This window comes from Motacilla alba, chromosome 6 (genome assembly GCF_015832195.1).
Source record: "Motacilla alba alba isolate MOTALB_02 chromosome 6, Motacilla_alba_V1.0_pri, whole genome shotgun sequence".
In the NCBI taxonomy this organism is placed as follows: Eukaryota; Metazoa; Chordata; class Aves; order Passeriformes; family Motacillidae; genus Motacilla; species Motacilla alba.
Genome location: NC_052021.1, coordinates 31,818,011 through 31,837,747, shown reverse-complemented (window position 1 = coordinate 31,837,747; position 19,737 = coordinate 31,818,011). Strand labels below are relative to the sequence as shown.

The 19,737-nt window shown below is 43.2% G+C and overlaps 1 protein-coding gene and 1 long non-coding RNA gene across 2 annotated transcripts; both read right to left on the bottom strand.

The window, feature by feature from the left end:
- Positions 1-980: 980 nt before the first annotated feature.
- LOC119702570 lies at positions 981-3,211 on the bottom strand. Its single transcript, XR_005257382.1, has 3 exons — positions 3,174-3,211; positions 2,387-2,492; positions 981-1,615 (listed from the first exon to the last, which is right to left on the bottom strand). It is a non-coding gene; the product is annotated as an uncharacterized LOC119702570 (long non-coding RNA).
- An 878-nt stretch (positions 3,212-4,089) lies between these two features.
- Positions 4,090-11,122, bottom strand: LOC119702931 (soluble scavenger receptor cysteine-rich domain-containing protein SSC5D-like). The gene is made up of 20 exons (XM_038141716.1): positions 11,049-11,122; positions 10,194-10,286; positions 9,657-9,977; positions 9,186-9,215; positions 8,299-8,376; positions 7,886-7,960; positions 7,217-7,300; positions 6,804-6,896; positions 6,311-6,352; positions 6,164-6,205; positions 6,015-6,056; positions 5,867-5,908; positions 5,711-5,752; positions 5,562-5,603; positions 5,416-5,457; positions 5,281-5,322; positions 5,138-5,176; positions 4,450-4,482; positions 4,268-4,300; positions 4,090-4,157 (listed from the first exon to the last, which is right to left on the bottom strand). The coding sequence occupies exons 1-20, from the start codon at positions 11,110-11,112 to the stop codon at positions 4,090-4,092; spliced, it is 1,347 nt and encodes a 448-aa protein (XP_037997644.1). The 5' UTR covers positions 11,113-11,122.
- Between the last annotated feature and the right edge of the window lie 8,615 nt (positions 11,123-19,737).

Below are 19,737 nucleotides of genomic sequence, written 5' to 3'. Positions count from 1 at the left end.
CTGAATCAGCCTTTCCTTCCTGAATCAGCCTTTCCTTCCTGAGGCAAGGAAGCAAGGGCAGCCCTGAAATCCTGAATTCCTTTCGGCACAGCTTTAACAAAGTACTTGTTCCAATATATTCACCCCGTTTTGTCTCATAAGGACCAAAGCTCTGAAGTGCAGAGTGTTTCTCAGTGCAGCAGTGAGCTCCCGGTCCTGACAGCTCCTGGGGCTGTGCCAGTGGCCCAGGTGTGCTGTTACCTGGCCTTGGGTCAGGCTGGTTCCTGGGGGTGGGAGCAGCCAGGGCTCTCTCAGGAGCTGCTGAGGGCAGCACAAACCCCACAGCTGTGCAAACAGGGCTTCTTCCAACTTTGCTAGAAAATAAATTCAAGACCTTCTTGAGACACAGCCCAGTGCTTTTCTTCCATTGTATTTTTTTTTTTGACAAAACCATTTTCTTTTATAAGCAAACTGATATATAATGCATTTGTAATGATACTGTATTTCTAATCTCAGACTATGCCTTCTTCAAAACAACCCTCTCTGATTTTTAACTCACTTTAAGGATTTTGAATGCAACTGTCTCTTCATCCTGAAATGTACTTACACTGCCTTTGAGTGTGGAGGCACTAAATAGTGTTTAAAGATGTTGCACAGCATTTGAATTCCCTTTGGCTTCGGGAAATGCTAAATTTGCATTTACTCTGTGTAGCCTTTTATTTCTCAAACCCACACATGGACTTGCAAGGAATTTTCAGACGTTAACATCCCTTTTGTGCCTGGATGTGACTCTGCAGTGAATGTGTGAGCTGGCATGTGGATCCCTGCCCATCAGTGCTGTGTCCTTCAGAACCCAATGCCCTTTAAATCGTTACCTGTGAGAAGCAGAGCACAGGGTTAGGAGTGTGGTGGAGTTTTGTATGGACTGAGCACGACTAGAACTGAAGGAACATTGAGAAGGAAACAGAGTCTTGAGAAAAAACAGGCAGCTGAGCCAATTATTTTTTGTCACTGAGAGTATTTACTGAAGTTCAGGCTTTTACAGATCCGCTGCATAGATCCAAAAGATCTGAAATTAGGCAACCCAAGTTCATTTAAGATGAAATACCTTTAGATTTACACCCACTAGTATATTTTTAGAAATAAGCAGCAGATCTTGGAATGCAACGAACAGCTCTAGAGGTGCTCAACAGAATGTCATGGTCAGAAGCATCATTACTGGGGGACGATGACAATAACCACGCCGTCGTTTGTGCTTCTCCTGGCTCTTCTCCAGTTCCCTGGGAAAGGTCTGGGAGGAGGGAGCCTATTCCCTGGGAAGGGCCTGAGAGGAGGGAGCCTATTCCCTGGGAAGGGCCTGAGAGGAGGGAGCCTATTCCCTGGGAAAGGTCTGGGAGGAGGGAACCTGTTTCCTGGGAAGGGTCTGGGAAGAGGGAACCTGTTTCCTGGGAAGGGTCTGGGAAGAGGGAACCTGTTCCCTGGGAAGGGTCTGGGAGGAGGAGGAGGAGGGGGTGCATTGCACCCTGATACTTTGCACCGCAGGCAAACTCCAGGTTTTACAGGAGCTCTGTAACGGAGCTGGACGAGCCTCTGGCCTGATGAGGGGTGATTCCCACAGGTTGGATCATTTACACACCTGAAAAGGGGAAAAAAACAACCCCACATATTAATTGTCATGTCATGATTGTGGCATGCTCACCAAGCCCGTTTGTTTCCTCGCTTGCTAGAAACTTTCTTCCAGAAATGTCCACCTGTGATGTCAATCACAACTCACAGCACTGGAGCCCTGCTCATTCCATGCCACTGCATGGAATTCGGATGGCTGTTGGTGCAATGTGCATCACACCACATACAAATGCCACACATGTAAAGCACCTCGTGGAATTTTGACAGTACATATTAAACCACATGATAAGCTGTACAGTGATGAGGTAGTGGAATTTTACTGCACACTCTGCTATGGTTCATGCTTAATTAAAACAAACGAAAGGACAGCCCTGGAAAGAAGGATTTTGGTTTTTGGAAGCTTAGAGCTGTCCATGAAGGATTCCCCTGGACAGCCAAGACGACACCAGCATCCCAGCCCCTCTGACATGTCTTTGAAACCCTGCCAGCATCATCTGGCACCATAAATCAGTGGCTCCAGCAAGAATGGCTCCAGGGACATCTGGATCAACAGACATGCACCAAGAATGCCTGTCTGTTTCCAAGAAGTAATGGTGTTTTGCAAAATTTTAGTGTGATTACTGATTGGAACTATGGCTATGACTGAGTAGTCAAATCAAGTTGTACCTGAGCATTTGAAGGGTGTAACAAAATGAAGTGAAATCATGTTTGGGGTATCCCAGCTTGGCTGGGGCACCTCATCTGAATAATTAATATTTATTCATGATGAATACATACTTACCCTTCCAATGTTACTTTTGGCATCCCAGGTCTCCTTGGCTGGCACACGCTATTCAGGTATTTCAGCAGCAACAGCTCCACGTATTTGGGCAGGGGAATGAGCTCTGCTGCAGGGGAAGGAATTGAATGCTGAGAAACCAGAGGTAAACACAGACCAGAATGCAGCAGGTATTTTACTGCGTTTTTTTTTTTTTTTTTTTTTTACTGTGGTTTTTTTTTTTTTACTGCATATGTATTTTAAATACTGGCCTGCTTTGCAAATTTAAATGTGGGCCTGGAGTAGCAGCTGAGTGGGGAGGAAATGAATTTCTCTCTCTGATGATGTTCCATTGAAAGCTCATTTCTCCCTCCCACAACTAACAACTAACCCCGAGGAAACTCCTTGGTGTTGTTCTGTCCTGGAAGAGGGGGAATTTGGCAGGATCATGAGATGCCTCTGCCTGTGAGCCCCCCAGAGCACAGGGCACTGGGTGGGCAGAGCTGGCAGGCTATGGGAGGACATTTCAAATGGTTTTTAGCCAGAAATGATGCAGACCTGGGCCAGCTCATCCCCTTGGCACTCACCACTGAGGATGGTTCTGCTGCCAGCTCTGTATAAGCAGTGTGTGATGCCTGGCTGAGCTGTGGCATTCCCAATCTCTCTGCCTGCATCCAGCCTCTCCCACTTCCCCTGCACTCAGATCTCTGCCAATGAACTGCCAGCCCTTCCCAACTCACATCTCTTACCCAGGGTATCCTGCCCTTAGGAAGAGGAGTCATTGAAAAGAAGAAAGAAACAAATATCTTACCTGAGCCTGCAGTTGCTGCGTTTGTCTTTGGATTGGCTTTTAATGAAAAAAAAAAAGGTTAAAAAGGTGAGCTGATTGAGGAAGAGATGTGCTTTTATGCCATCAGTTAATAAACATTGTAACGAGCAGAACACATTAGGACCAGGAAATATTATTAGCAACAGTTCTGAGGAATAGAATTGTCATGGACAGAGGTTTCATACTAAGGAAAGTGAGTACTTTCAGTACTTCAGGCTTGAGTACTACAAGTGACACATTGCTGGCCTTAATGGGAACAAGATTTAATTCTGTTCATCTCTCAGTGTGGGGCGATAACCCCATGCTCAAATGTCTGCTTTGCACCTGAAGTTCAGGTTCTTGTGTGTTTTACCAAAGCAGCCAAGTGCCTTTTATCAAAATGTAGCTGCTATGGTCAGACTCTAAAAGAAGCCCTGGCTCTGCTCTGTGAGCAGCTGAGGCAGAGCATTATCAACTAGGGAGCAGAATTTGCAATTTATTTTTTTTTTTCAAAATACAAACCCACTGTGGAAAACTAAGGTTCAAAGCAAATACCAATGAATGTGTCAACAGTCAGGATTCCCACTGCCTCAACTTCCAGTGGGGATGCAGCTTTGGAAGTGCAGGGGGGCTGGCTTTATAGGGATGAGGTGACCTAGAAGAAATCTGAATTTACATTGGTGTGATGTGTCTGCCCCAGTGAATTCCAGTTCCTTAGAACTTGCAGCAGAGCAGGTATTCCTCCCATATCAATGCCAACAATTTAGGTCCCCTGATTTGTATGGAAGCCAAAAAAATTATCCCCAAAGCTCAATATTAATTTGATGAGATGATTCATGGAGACAAGGAGCCTTGCCAGCACATCATCAGATCCCAGCTTTGGTAGGGAATCAAGGGTATAAACCAGGGTAAATCTGTTTCATTTACCTGTGCCAATGGCTGTTGTTTCAGGAGTTGGAGGGACTGATGCAGCAGATGAGCTTGTCACTGTGAGAAGAGATGAAGTTAAACATTGTCTATGTTCTAATACATGGATGGTTCACATGAAACACAGTACACTGTTCCCCACAGCTGCAGAAATGACCAGAAATAAATACCTGGGTTTTCAGCTGTTGTGGGCTCAGCTGTGACTGCCAAAGAGAAAACAAAACCACACTTCAGTGTCTGTTCCATTATTGAGTGGGCAAAACCAGGGCTGTCAAGGGGGAGTGGAGCAGGATTTTACTCAAGCTGATGCTTGATGCTGAAATTCTGACCACTATACTGAAGTCATACGCACCTGCTGCTCCAGGTGTTGTGTCTTCTGCAGGGGCTGATCAGAGACACGGGGGGAAACAAAGCTGCAGGTTAAAAACTGCTTTCCCAGCACTGGGCAGGTGAGAGTACCCAAACCTCAGGAGACTCAAGGTCTCACTTGGGGGCTGGACAGTGTTCCAGAGTGGGAGGAAAACACATCCCTGTTCCCTGTGCTGCCTCTGACCCTGGCTCAGCTCTGGGAGCCTGGGGCTGTTTGCTAAACACCAGTTTGGGCTGCTGGGATAAAGTTTCTGACGTGCAGTGCCTGCCCAGTGCTGTGGGCTGGTGAGGGCTGGGGGTGCCTTGCTGGGCACTGAAGCTGCCACTCCCGTGGCAAATACATCCCAGAGTGTGCAGGGATTGGGATGCAGCTCTGGGAAGTGCAGGAAGGCTGATTTTCTGGGAATGGGATGACCAAGTGCAAATCTGGGTTTGTACTGATGTAGGGTGTCTGCCCCTTCCCAGTGCTTCCATCAGGGCCAGAGTTTCTTTGTTCCCCCTTCCCCTTTTGCTCCTTTATTGTGTCTGGAAGCCAAAGGAAAGGCACGTTGGGATTATCTCCAATTCTAACTGATGAAATTATATTATTACGGAGACAGGGAGGCAGTCAATCCATGATCAGAGCATGGCAGACAGCTAAACATGCAAACCAGAGCAGCTGCATTACTCACAGGTGGCAGAGTCTGCTGGTGCTGCTGTGGATGCTGCTGCTGTGAGAAAGAAAAGATGAATTTAAATGTTGTCTGCATGTTGCATGTATTCTTTTCCCCTGACACCCATAGCATGTAGGCCATAGTTACTCATTTTTACTTACCAGGGGTGATGTCTGCTGGTGCAGGACTAGGAGAAAGAGTTGCTGTGAGAGAGAAAAGGTGAAATTGAATATTAAGCGTATGTTTTTGCTCTGAAACTTGTAGCATGTAATCCAGAGGAGCACTGTATTACTTACTAGTGGTAATGTCTGCTGGTTCAGCAGTAGGAGAGACTGTTGCTGTGAGAGAGAAAAGGTGAAATTAAATTTTATATGCATTTTAAATGTTTTTTTTTCCCTAAAGACTGGCAGCATATCCACCACAGTAATTCTGTTTTGCTTACATGTGGTCACATCTGCAGGTTCAGCAGTAGGAGAGACTGTTGCTGTGAGAGAGAAAAAAAAGTTGAAATTAAATTTTATATGCATGTTAAATGTTTTTTTTCCCTAAAGACTGAGAGCATATCCACCACAGTAATGCTATTTTACTTACGTGTGGTGACATCTGCAGGTTCAGCAGTAGGGGAGACTGTTGCTGTGAAAAAGAAAAAGAAGAAAAGGTGAAATTAGATTTTATGTGCATGTTAAATGTATAATTTTTTCCTCAAGACTGACTGCATGTATGCCACAGTAAAGCTATTTTACTTACATGTGGTGACATCTGCAGGTTCAGCACTAGGAGGGACTGTTGCTGTGAGAGAGAAAGAAAAGTTGAAATTAAATTTTATATACATTTTAAATGTTTTTTTTCCTCAAGACTGACAGCATATACACCACAGTAATGCTATTTTACTTACATGTGGTGACATCTGCAGGTTCAGCACTAGGAGACACTGTTGCTGTGAGAGAGAAAAGATTAAATTAAATATTGTGTGCATTTTAATTTTTTTTATTTTTTTCCTCAAGACTGACAGCATATACACCACAGTAAAGCTGTTTTACTTACATGTGGTCACATCCGCAGGTTCAGCACTAGGAGGGACTGTTGCTGTGAGAGACAAAAAGGTGAAATTAAATTTTATATGCATTTTAACTGGTTTTTTCCCCCTAAAGACTGACAGCATATCCACGACAGTAAAGTTATTTTACTTACATGTGGTCACATCTGCAGGTTCAGCAGTAGGGGAGACTGTTGCTGTGAGAGAGAAAAGATTAAATTAAATATTGTGTGCACTTCAAATGTGTATTTTTTCCCACCAAGACCCATAGCATATAAGCCAGATTAATGCTGTATCACTTAATACAGAACGAAAAGGTGAAATTAAATATTGTCTGCATTTTAACTGTATACTTTTCCTCTGAGACCTACAGCATTTCCTGTTTGTAGGAAATCACGGCTTAGATATAACAGTGAGAGAGCCTAATTTTTCTGGGATACCTTGTAATTGAAGGGATTGGGTTTGTTTTTTCCCATCCTTTAAACACTGCTTGGTTCCGTGTCTCTCCCCAACCTTGCTTCTTCACTGAGACAATGCAGTTGACTGATCTTGAGGTTCATTAATTTACTTTAATCCTATCCATGCAATGCATTTTGAGCAAACTCAAGCACTACTGTTAGGTTTTATGGCACTGTGTCTGTATCTTACCTTCAGCCATGGTGGAGAGGATTTCTGCAGCCGGGGTTGTCGCATTTTCCACCAGTGCAGCAGGTAACAGTGGTTCTGAAGTATTTGCAGAGGCTGTGAGGAAGAGGAAGAAACGAAAAAAAAGGAAAGAGCACTCAGGCAAGCTGGAATCAGCTCTTGATGCATTGAAATGCCTTCAGGTTCCATGGTGGGGGTTCAAAATGAGCCCCATCCTCCCAGCAGGCTCTGCCCGCGGCACTCACAGCTCCCACCTGCCTGGTGGCAGCAGCTCAGTGGCAGCGTGGCCAAACTCACAGACAAACATGAGCTGCACTGAGAGATGCTGATTTTGCAGCACATGTTGGCTTCTCCACTGAAGTCCTGTCCCAGCCACGTTTTCCTGACATGCTGCATGCTGTGCAAGTGCCCTTTACCTGTCTGCGGTGTAATCGGGATTTCTGATGTCCTGCTTTCCTCTGTGGTGGTGGTGGTCGTGGTGGTGGTGGAAGGGAGGAAGGCTGAAAGGGTGAGAAATTAAATTGCTGCAAGCATAAATCAGAAGCTTAAGAGTGATTTCAAGAGCTTGTGACTAGATTTTGGTCTCAGGTTTAATAAAAATACCGATCTAGTGGGTGGTGTCCTTGCCCATGGGAGAGGGTTGGATCCAGGTGATCTTTAGGGTCCCTCCCCACCCAAACCATTCCATGATTTTCACTTTGCTCAATAACTGGAGAGGCTCATCCCCCAGCTGAGGGAAATGAGTGCGAGTGCCAGTCTGTGGTCCTTGATGTTGCCAGAGCTTTTATGGATTTTGGACGCATGGAGTAAGGATGATCTGGACAGTTTATCTTTGCAAATTTGTAAGTGTGTTTTTTTACAGCTACAGCTCAGAGGTGTTAATCAGTAAGTGTAGGTATCCATGCCTGACAGGCTGATATCTTTCAAGTGAAGATGTTGTTGGGGGATTGCTCCTTCACAAAAGAGGAACTAAGGACAACTATCTTTTCTGCTATGAATATTTACAGATTTCCATGGTTTAGCTGAAAACCCCAAATTAACAGAGTGTTTGCTTTAAAAAGCACTTGTGAAATGGCTGTCCTTACCGTCGGCTGTGGCTGGGATTTCAGGAGCTATTGTGGTCATTTCCTCTGTGACAGTAGTGGGTGCAGAAGACACATCTGGGGCCAGTTGAGGAAATACAAAGCAGAGAGAGATTGGCAGCAATTAGGAGCGAACACATGAATGAAAGTAAATGAGCATAAATAAATTTGGGGTTTGTGAGACAATGAGTCATTGCAAAGCCTTTTATTTTTGATTACAAATAAATTACTTTCACCTCATTTAAAATTTATTAACAAAGGCAGTCAGTCTTTGTGTTGTTCCTGACTGCATTGCTTCACTCCTAGAGCTGCAATAATCACTGGGGAAGGTGCAAAGGAGCCAAGGTGAAGGACAATAAAACATGAGATTTGTCTTGTGCTTTGGGGGTGACTTCCAGCCCCCAAGCATGCCTCACCTTCCCTGAGGGTTGCCACGGTCTCTGGAGCGGGAGTCTCAGTCTGTGCTGGGGTGGAGCTGGGAGCAGGGGAGGAACCTGCAGAGACATTGCAGGGGTCTGGGACATCATTCACACTTTGGGTTTCATGGGAAAGAAAGTCAGATCCCTGGGCTTTAGCTTTTGGTCATGTGGCTCAGAACAACATCTTCCACTAGATATTTTAAGTGAGCTTGGGAGACTTGTGTTCCTCCTGCTTGATTTAAAGAAATCCCATCTGCTGCTGCTCAAAATTTCCACACATGACATTTGCAGCTTGTTTTTTAACCTTGCCTTTGCCAGCAGGAGTCAGGGGCTCCGTGGTAGTTGTCACAGTTGCTACTGGGTTAAAACCTTCAGAATAAATGGTTTTGGGAACCAGTTTTTGATTTCTGTGTTACATATCACAAAACACATACTCATGGTTCTATAGGGTAGAAAGCACCTGCTCTTCTGTGACTGTGGATTATGAAGAGCATAATTAACACTTAGAAATCCCAAGAAACATGAGTAGAGTCTGTACTTTAAGGTTTCCAGGGTGTTATGATTATTTCAGAAAAAAAAATTGGAATCAGAACCTTAGACCTCAGACCTCATGTTTCACTAATTATTAGTAGGTAAGTAGCAAATACAGTTTGTACTAGCAATGCAAAGAAATAACGAAAATATAAAGAAATAATGTTGCAGTGGGTGAATAAATAGTAATTTGGAGCAACAACTTGTAATTCAGAACATGTGCCTTTGTAGAAAAATGTCTGCCAAGGAGCTGTAATCACATGACTTTTTGAGTTAAAAATTCGACTCTGAGCACTGGGGAGACTTTTCACAGAGTTAATTTTGAGACTTCTGTCCCAAAATCTCAGCCTTACCTGTTGGTGCAACAGTGGAGTGCATTGCATCTGTGAACAGCAAAAAGAGCAAGAATTTACTTTGTTGGGCAGTTATTTATATTACGTATTTATGACAAGAGTTATTTTTGTTTCCGCTCACACATGCCTGGTTCTCAACTAGATGCCCTCTTATTTTCTCCTTACTCTTCTCCTTTGTTATCTTGGGGGCTGGCTGTAAGTTGTTGACTAAAGTGGTCCTGAACTACCTGCTTTTCACTAATTTCATACCCAGGGTTTGCTGTCCCATCTTGTTATTTTGTGCAAGACATCCTTTTGCTCCTCAATCACTCAGACTTAAACAGAAGAAGCACTCCACCTCCACTTTTCAGCCCCGGCCTGATTTCCCAGCTCTACCCTGACGTTTCTTGCATTTATAATGAACAGCATCGTCCAAGAAGGTTTTTTTCTTATTTTACAGTATTTTATTTTCATTATTATTTTTATCTTTACCTGAGCAGATGACACCAACATCCTCATTGAGTCCACAGTTGTGCTTGCCCCAGCCGGCATGCCGGCAGTCCCAAAGGTGGGATTCAGTTCCTCTACACTGCACATCATCCAAGTGGATAATTTTTCCACTGGGGCCAAAGTAAGACAGCCCCAGGACAGAGACAGCTTGGCCACAGTGAAGTTGTCTGCACACAACGTTGGCACTGTTCATATTGAAATAATCATCACAGACCGTGCCCCATTTTCCATCATGGAAAACTTCAACCCTCCCGGCGCATCGGTGCCCTCCAGATTCCAGTCTCAGCTGTGGTGGTGGTGGAACTAAAGCAAAAGTTGACAGGTAAATCTCAATTTGTTTATTTATAGCTGAACTTCTGGTGTCTCAATTTGAATCCCCGTGGCTCTGCTGCGGGCAGGGCCTGATCTACCCTGGTGGGGTTTGGCTGGCTGTGCTGCTGAGGCGCAGCTCACCCAGAGCTGGCTCAGGGAGCTCTGCCCATCTGCCAGGTGTGTTCACACTCAGGGCACGTTTCTTACCTTTTGGCTCCAATTTTTCTTTAATCCACTCGGCAATTTTGTTCCATATTGAGTTTGGGTCTCTGTCTGGCTGGTTCCACCAGGCTCCACTTGCTGTGGCAGAGAAGGAGACGTATTAGCCCTGCAGTAACACATCATGCTCTTGTTTTGTAAATAATTCAATTTAATTAATCTCTCTGTGACATCACCTCTTTTTGTAAGGGATCGGCAAGACTTTTTTCATGGTGCCTGTGGTGATAAGTAAAGCTCAGATTATCTCATTCAAACTTGCAAGATTATAAATTTGAAGGAACATGTCATGAAGATCATATTTCCACCTGGGTCTGGTAGACTGCTCTGTATTGCTTTCCTCCTCTTTCTCTACATTTAAAAATGTACAGTATAGAATAATTTTAATTGAAACTAGAATATTGGATGAAGAACATTTAGAAAACAACTTTCACATGCTCTTTCCCTTGTGAAAAAGAAACAAAGGAATGTTCTTCAGCCTTCTTCGGTCTGTAACCTTTCTGGGTTATATTTCGATATATAGTATTTTAATATAATATTACATATATATATTATATATATTGTATTATGTATTTTGAAACGCATACATTTTGAAATACATACATTTTGAAATACTTATATTGTGAAATACATACATTTTGAAATACAACCTATGGATTTGGACTGAATCTTTGAAGTAGAAGACAAACCGTCAATTCTACGGTACAAAACTCATCAGCAAAATTCGAAGAGAATCTTTGCCACCACTTCCCAGCAAGCCACCCTGTATTAGCAAATAATTCTGTAACATTTCAGAAATAATTCAGTAACATTTCTGTAAAATCAAAAAGGTTTTCAAGGCAGTACCTGGTTCAGTCAGGAGAGTGGTGCTCAGCAGAAGCAGCCAGGTGAGACGCACGTGAAGGTCCATGGTTGTTGGGGGTGGTCTGTTCTAGCCCTGCACAGCTGCACAATTTATACTCGATGGGTTCTGTGCAACCTGATCCCTCTCCCTGAGCTTCCAGTTGGATGCCAAGGAAGTGATTTAGTGAGGATTTTCCTTTCACAGGGTACATCCTGTGAGGAGATCCAGCTCAGGGAGCTGTTCCAGACTGGCCACCGAGATCTTCCCAAACACTCCCCGGGCACCTTTGTGGCCCTGTGCTGATGGTGTGGCTGTTCCAGGAAGCAGCGATTCACTTTTGGAGATTAGGCTGTTTGGTAAGGATTCTCATGCCACCCATTAAGACATTTCCCAATTTACAACCATATCAACCTGATTAATTGGTGAGAGGATTGTGCCAAAAGATTAGCTTCTCAGGCAAGCCTCAAACAAATTCTCTTTGTTTGCCAAAATTACTCATGTAAGAAGCAAATTTTCTTATTTTCCCGACTTCTCTTTAACCTGGGAGAAGATTCCTCCAGCATGTTTTAGATCTGCAGGTCTCTCTGTCTGACTTGTAGCCCCCAGAGCAATAAAAGAGCTTCCAGTCTTATCCCTGGCATGGGGTGATGATGTCAACACCACCACAGCCTCTAATATCCTAAAGGATGCCTCCAGCTCTGCCTCATTTTGTCCTGTCAGGGAGAAGGGACTCAGCTACAGAGAGAAAAAAAACAAAGTTGTATTTTTTTAGCTGAATTAAAAATGAACATAAATTCTTTCTTTTCATGAACCCTTTTTTTATTTTCATGGCACAGTACAGCTCTGTTTGGAGCCCTGATATAGGGATAGAAGGTGACATGGAAGGAACAGGGCTGAATGCAAAAAAAATCTTTAGTTATTAAGAATCATCAAGATTTGCTTTTTCAGCATTCCTCAGTCTCCTTTACGAAACAGGTAAGGACCCAAGGAGGTCATGCAGAGGATAAATCCTGCCTGCCAAGAACCAGCAGTGATGACAGTAGGGCTGACCTTTGTGGTCTTGGAAGGGCAAAGCTGTTCCCCAGAACATCTGAAAGAAATCTATCCAAATCTGCTCCAAGGAAACAAACAGGGCGTGTGTGAAATAGCTTTGGGCTGGAGGTTCAGCATTAATCCTTCTTCACAGAGTGAAGTTTTGCTGCACTGGCAGATCTCCCCCTCCCTGGAAATAACTTATGTTAGAGTTATAATTTCTCTAAGTATCTGAGCCTAAAGGAGCTAAAAGCAGAGGGAAAATGAGGAGCTGTTCTGGTGGCTGCTGCCACTGGAGGGCAGCTGGGCCCTGTCCTTGGGAAGAGAGCACGGGGCTGGAAAAGATGCTCCAACACCACAGAGCTGCTGTGGTGTCCATAAAGACTCTCCACCTGAGCAAATCCCTTTAAAAGTACACATATTTGTAAGGAATTTCACTAAAGTGCTTTTGAAGGAATAAACTAGGGCTGACTGCCTTTCTCCTGCACGTGTATTTATTTGTATTTCTCATTCCCTGGGGAAAAAGAAAAATCACTGATGTGTGTGAACTCACAACTTTTTCCCATGCTCTAGCAATGTATTTATCATTTCTTTCAGCATCATACTGTGCTCCTGAAAAGTTTTCTCATGTGGTAAATCCTGGTTTTTGCTGCACCCACTGTATTCCCCACAATCTGGGGCAGGCCATGTCCGGTGTCTTGCCACAGTGGAAGTGTTCCCAGTGCCAAACTCAGCTCTGTACCAGCCCCTTCCCCAGTTCTGTTCCCTTCCCTGGACACACTCCAGCCCCTCGATGTCTTTGTTATCCTGAGGGACCCAAAGCTGATCCCGAGGTCTCAGGTGCCTCAGCAGTGCTGGCACAGGGGATGGCCACTGTCCTGGTCCTGCTGGCCACACGAGTGCTGGAACAGGCCAGCTTTTCTCTCTGACAGCCTTTCCACCGAAGTCCAGTGAGTTCTGAAGTGAGAGGTGTTTTTGAGGAATGATTAGAGAAAAGGCAAATCCCAGCTGAAGCAAATCACATCCTCAATAACATAACCTGCGAAGCGATTGCCTGGATTTATGGTGAATTTATTGTAAAGTGGAAACTTTAGGTATGAAGCCCCTGTGTCTGGACAAAACCGAGTGTTGAGTGCTGGGTCCAGCTGCCCAATCCCAGAGGAGTCTTCCCTTGGGATAAGGATGTCACATCCAGCATGTGGGAGCCCCAGTGAGGGAAACTCCTTGTCAGAGGTGAGGGCTGTACCAAAGTCAAGGGCTGTCAGTGACCTTGGCCCCACACATGGCAGGAGAGGTCATTCCATCCTGTCACCCACTGCGGCTTTCTGTCGACACACCCTGCTTGTCTTGGCACCTGCTGCACTCCTGCAGCTTTTCCTGCTCTCCTGTGGACAATGGTCTTAGTGGAGAGCTTTCCTCAGCTTCCAGCAAATCCCTTTGACCTCAGCAGTGACACGGGCAGGGTCACATCAGAGCTGGTGACCTTCCCCAGCACCCTTGGAACATTTGTCATCACACAGGAGTGGCCTTGGGGTGGCCGGGACTGGGCTGTCACTACTGTTACCTTTAAATTTAATTTCAATTTTTAAATTTAATTTTTAAATCAGTGCAGTGAGACACATGAAGTGTGCTGTGTAACTCAATGCCAGTGCAGAGAAGAAGAAAGGCTCTGTAGGCTGCCAAAGGTAAAGTGATTTATTCCCAGCTGAGTAGTGGTTATGAAATTAGTAATAATTAAATAAATTACCAAATTTAGGCAAGGCAAATGATGGTGGGTATTTATTGATATATTTACAATGTAGTATTTAAATTAATAGAGCAAAATCGAGGTTCAACTTATTGAGGCAAGGGTTACCAAGACATGAGATTAATCAAGCCAAAGCAGCACAATGTCACCATGACTTCCTTATAACTGCATTTCCTTTTTTCCTTGCATTTTAATATCACTTAAGGATCTTTGAGCTTCATTAGGAAATACAAAAAAATCTCTTAAGGGTTTTTTTTGTGTGAGGTAAATCCAGATAACGGATAATATTAAAAATGCTGTTTTATGCAACACCTTTCCCTTTTTAAGACTTGAAACCTTTAACAACCTAATCCAGTGAGGAGGTTCTTCACACTCAAAAGGTCACCTCCTTTCCATCCTGTGGCAAATCAGATTTATATTTAGGTTTTATATATTAAATCTCCTTAAATATTAAAAATCTATAGTTAACCTCATGAAAACTCATGTAACTCAGAATTACTGCTTTCACTGTGGTCAAAATACACTGTCTTTAAGGTTTTCCTCCTGCATAAGCTACTGAAGAAGCTAAATAAGGTGCAAATCAGTAATAATTTAAAAAGCGAGTTTTTTATGGTAGGGGATTTTTTTTCAAGATAGGAATGGTTGAACAAATATGAAATTGAAAGTGCCAGTTATTTCAGTTCCCATAGAAGCTGTCAAAGGAGGAAATAGATAAAATATACATTTTAACAATTACAGTTTCTGTAAAATTAACTGTATTTTTCAAAGAGATTCCTCACCCAGAGGGTGGTTGGACACTGGAACAGCTCCTCTGGTTACAGCACAAAATGTACCAGAGGTCAAGAAGTGCCTGCACGACATTATAAGTCAGGTGGTTTAATTGCAGGTAGCCCTTTTGAGGAGCAGGGAGCTGCACCCAAACATCATGGATCGTTTCCAAATCAAGATATTCCATGGTAACACTTCACCTTTTTTGTAAAACCTGTTTTGTTTCACAGAGTGTCCAACAACTGGATAATTAATTAAGAGCTGTCCATCCTTGCCAACAACTTGAAAAATCAGAGAAGAACAAGACTCTGAACTTTTTTTACCATCAGGCAGATATTAAAAAAAGTTGTCAAGGTTAAATTTGGGTAAGGACCAAGAAGGGCCAGAAGGTCATGGCATATCCTTCAGAGGGATCTGACACAGCTCTGGTTCCTTTTTCTTGATTTCTGCCCCTAAGCTGCGAAGGAGTTGTGGCTCTGAACCTTGCATTTGGTTTATCCTGGTTATCTCGCTCAAAGAAATGATCCTCAGGTGTTCAATAAAAGCTTTGTCAAGGTGAGATATGTGAGATTAGGCCTTTAAGCTCAGGAAAAGTCTCCTGTGTGAAAGTTTGTTGGTTCTGTGAGGGCAAAATGTGCCTCGGGATTGATTTTGTTCCTCCCAAGCCTTGGTAGAGAGCAAATAGAGTTGGTTAAAGGAGGTTACAGGTGACTAAAAAAATGTGCTAGTAATACAACAGGATGGACTCTGAGTGACACTGCTTAAAATGCTCTAAAAGATTTTGAATCTTAGTTGGATGGAAGTTTGCCATGTCAAATATGGATTTAAAATAAAGAAAAAAGAGGGAAACACTGCATAGGACAGAGATTTGGTGACAATGTGGGTATTAAGAGAGGCATAATGCTGTGGAGAAATGTGTTTGATAGTTCAGGGGAGCACTTTTCCATTTGACAAAGTTAAAAATTCACTGTGGCTGCTCTTGAGCAAGCAAAGGTGTTGAGCAAGCAAATGGCACTGGCATCACAGCGGCTGTCACACTTCTCCCCACACCACCCCTTGTGAGAACACTCCCACAGGTATTTCTCATTCCCCCTGCACTGCACTTCATCCATGACAATTTTTCTTGGGCTGTGAGCAAAAGTCACATCTCCTGAAGGTGATGCAGCATGTCCACAAACCTGCTGGTTACAGACAGCTGCTGCATCACTTTAGTCCCAGAAATCATCACAAATGTTCCCCCCAGGCTCTTTTGCAAAATATTTCAGCCTGCCCTTAGCACTGGTTCCACCCATTCACCACCTTCACTGACATTTATTTGAAAAACGGAAGAGAATTTCCCTGAACCTGGATGTTTCAGAAAGACAGAATCAGAGATTTATGCAAGTTGGTTTATGCTGCTCGAAGCAGGCTCTTCTGGGTCGTGTCTCTAAGAGCATTGAATACCTCCAGTGTTCTGCTCTGTACAAAGCCAGTTCTGAAACATCAGAGCATGATATTAAATGCAATTACACAAATGTAAGGAGTTTGACTCTTCCTTCAGATCCCGTGCCAGCAGTGAATGAAAAAAATCAGTCACTTCTAGGTGGAGTTTGAGTCACTGCAGCAACAACTACATCTAGCAAGGAAATGGGGAATTGTACATGTGCTGAAGATATTGTTGAAACAATAAGAAGCAGATTAATCCGGGACTATTGATTAATTAATTCCAGGACTATTACACAGGTCTACAACAGAAGTCAGACCAGTCTTGACATGCATTTGTTTATGACTATAAGGGAAAATATGAATTTTTAAAACGTTAGTAGTAAAAAGGTTATATAAATGAAACAAAGTGGTCACTAAAATAAAAAATTCAAGGCAAACCAAAGTAAAACCAAAGGATTTGATCTGATAGGGTTTGATACTACAGAGGAAATATTGTGGAAGGCAAGAAACTGAGAGAGCAGCGATAGCCAATGTAATTTCATTGAGTGGAGATACTTTTAACTTCTAAAAGGTTTCAGTAATTTTTTTTTGCAGGAGCTCCTTTCTAATGGCTTCATTTTTTGAGTACCTTAATAATTTTTTGAAGCCCTTCTCTTCTGTGGGAGCAGTGCTTCACCCCTGCCCTTGGACATCCCACAGCAGCCCCTGGCCCAAGAGGAGCCAGGGAGAAAACATTACCGGGGCAATAGACTGCCTTATCTGCGGTAAACAAAATGCTATTTTTTTTCTATTTTTTTTTTTCCAAAATGCAGCTCCAGGAACCTCTCAAGACTGTCCAAATTCTAGCCTGTGTTTCAAACAGTTAATTTGCAGCTTGATTTCTGTCACCCCAGCTGTGACACTGCTGCCTTTGGGCAGCACCTCCTGTGACAGGGAGCAGCCCTCTTGTCTTCCCCAACAATGCATTCCTTAGCGAAATCCAGTCAACTTCTGGAACAAAGAGGGCTTGTCTCAGGCTGGCAAGGCTCAGATCAAGTGTTTACTCTGCTTGCTCAGAGTGCTGCTCTCAAACCAACACTGCCCGGCACCTCGAAGGGAAACTGAAGCAGCCAGTTCTGCACCTTTGGATTTCTGAGCCTGGGCTGGGGATATCAACATCCAGCATTTGGGATGGAAGGTTTGGCTTTGCCAGAGTCATGGAATCGCTGAGGCTGGAAAAGACACACCTTTGCATGGAGGCACAGAGCCCTCACATGAACACAGCTCAATTTTCATCATATCTTGTGCAGCAAAGCCCTGCTTGAACCAGGCTTAGCAATAGAAGGTGGTAACTAATGCCAAATGCTTCCAAAACATCTCAACATCACCAGTCAGTCACTGGGAGGAAATAGAGAATCCACCTCTCTGAAATTATAGTTCCTGAAAATTGAGAAAAATACAGGGAAAGAAAAGAGACAGTCCTTCAGACTTGGCAGGCTCTTTAGAACAGCAGCAGTACAATTCATGTCTGCATTACACCCTGTGACTAATCCACTTATTTCAGAAAAAAATAAGGAAAAATTTGGTTGGATGAGTATCAGGTGATTCAGGGCAAAAGAGGTGCTCCAAGTGTTACTCTAGGAAATGGAAACAGCTCTCCCTCCAGTGACACAGCCCGGTCACTTATGAGTTTCCTCAGCCAGGACAGGTTTCATTAAAATAGAATTTTTGTGTCCTGAGCCTGGGAGAGAAGATCTCCTAACATTCACAAACTGCTGTGTGAATTTTAGTGTCTCCTTAGGTTTTGCCATCTAGATAAAAAGAGCCAAAAATTAAAAATACAATAGGGACATCCTGGTGCAATCCTGTTATCCTGTTTAAAAAGCTTGGTTGTGACTTGGTGAGTCTGATGGAGTTAACTAAGAAAATAAAATACTTAGTTGAGTGGAATGATCTCCAGAGCATATTCCTTTAGTTATATAATTGGAATTTGGTGCAAGCAGTGGGACTTGGACATAAAAGGATCCCTGGGGCAGAACTGGGAGCAGAAGGTTGTGCTCAGCTGCTGAATTCAGCCTGATGTCAATGGATGTCTGTGGGATTCCATGGCGAAGCTTGGGGAGAAAGTACTGAAAACCAGAAAAATGGTGTTTCTTACCCGTACCCTGCAAACCCTAACTGGGTTTTGGAAATCTCAATCTACATGAGGATTTGTTATTAACAACTGGAGAATGAATCTTCTTGCTGGCTATGAGATGCAGAAACAAAACCATGTTTATTTATACCCAGTTATAAATATTTTTGTGGTGTGTTCCTGGGAAGGAGGGCTGCAGAGCTGAGTGATCTGCTTCATTCTCCAAAATTAGAATAGAAGGATAAACAGGACAGGAAATCCAGCACACAAACAAGCTAACAAGGACTTTGTTTCTGAGCTTTGCTTCAACCCCAGTTCTGGCCAAATAGGTGCCTTGGTAGCTCTGGGAACAGCATGAAGTCATGAACCCACAGACCCCATGCAATTATTTACTAAAAAATATACATGTATTTTAAATGAAATTGCTTTTAATCCCTTCTCTTCTCATTAAAGAATCCTTGTGGAGAGTTTCTTAGGGATGTGCAGTTTTGTCAGAGCTCTGAGCACTTTCAGCTGTTTGCTCGTTCCCCTCTCCCAGCATGATAGGGAGAGAATAGGGAAAAAATACAATAAAATAAAATAAAACAAAATAAAATTAAATTAAAATAAAATAAAATAAAATAATAAAAATAAAATAAAATAAAATAAAATGTCTTGAGCCCCCCCAGCCTCCTCACTGGCAGGGCAGCACGAGGAGCTGACAAATCCTTGACTGAGTGAGAGCTGCTCAGAACCATCAGTGTGTCCTCAACATTATTCTCCTCCTAAATCCAAACAGGGCACTGTACCAGTGCTGGGAAGAAAATTACCTACCCCAGCCACCAGTTCAGGGTGTGATTCAGGCATTGGGTTGACACTTCTAAGGGATTTTTCTCATGGTGCTGCAAACAAAATATTCATTATTGGTGCTGAGATGATGAGTTGAGTGCTGAGTGAACAAGAACATGGCTGAGTCGTGACAGACACACCAGGAGGAAATAAAATTACCCAATACCAAAGCCAGACAGTTGTTCAAAGGAAAGAGCTGCCAAGTGATGGTTGGTGTGTCTTGTCTGAGAGGAGAGGAGGTGACTAAAATAAGCAGCCCCCAGAAAGCTCATTCAAAAGAGCAAAGGAAGTGTCCTTCACGTGCTCCTGGTTCTTGACACCCTTGTGTTTGCAGGCGCCAGCCTTCACTGGGAGATTGGCATTACAGATCCCCTACAAACCAGACAAAAAACCAAAACAAAAGGCCGAATAAACAATTTTAGCTTACGTTTTGGCTTTAATTCTTTGTATTTTTTAACTAGGACATGAAAGGCAAGAAATCCCAGGTCTTGCTTTTCATGTTTTCATGCATCAGTGGTAAATGTTTATGTGGCATTTGGCTGTTTGCATTTCCAGCATATTTCAGTCTGATTTATAAATGTGCACAAGACATTCTGAAAGGCTGGGTAAGTCCTGAGAAGCCAAACTCCTCACAATCACAAAGCATCCAACCACGGAGGGGAAAAAAATTAAATAATTTTTTGATCAGCAACCAAAAGTAATAAAAATTGAACAAAACTCTTCCTTCTGGAAAGCAGATATGAAATGTCTTTCACCTCTTAATTGACATTTGGATGAG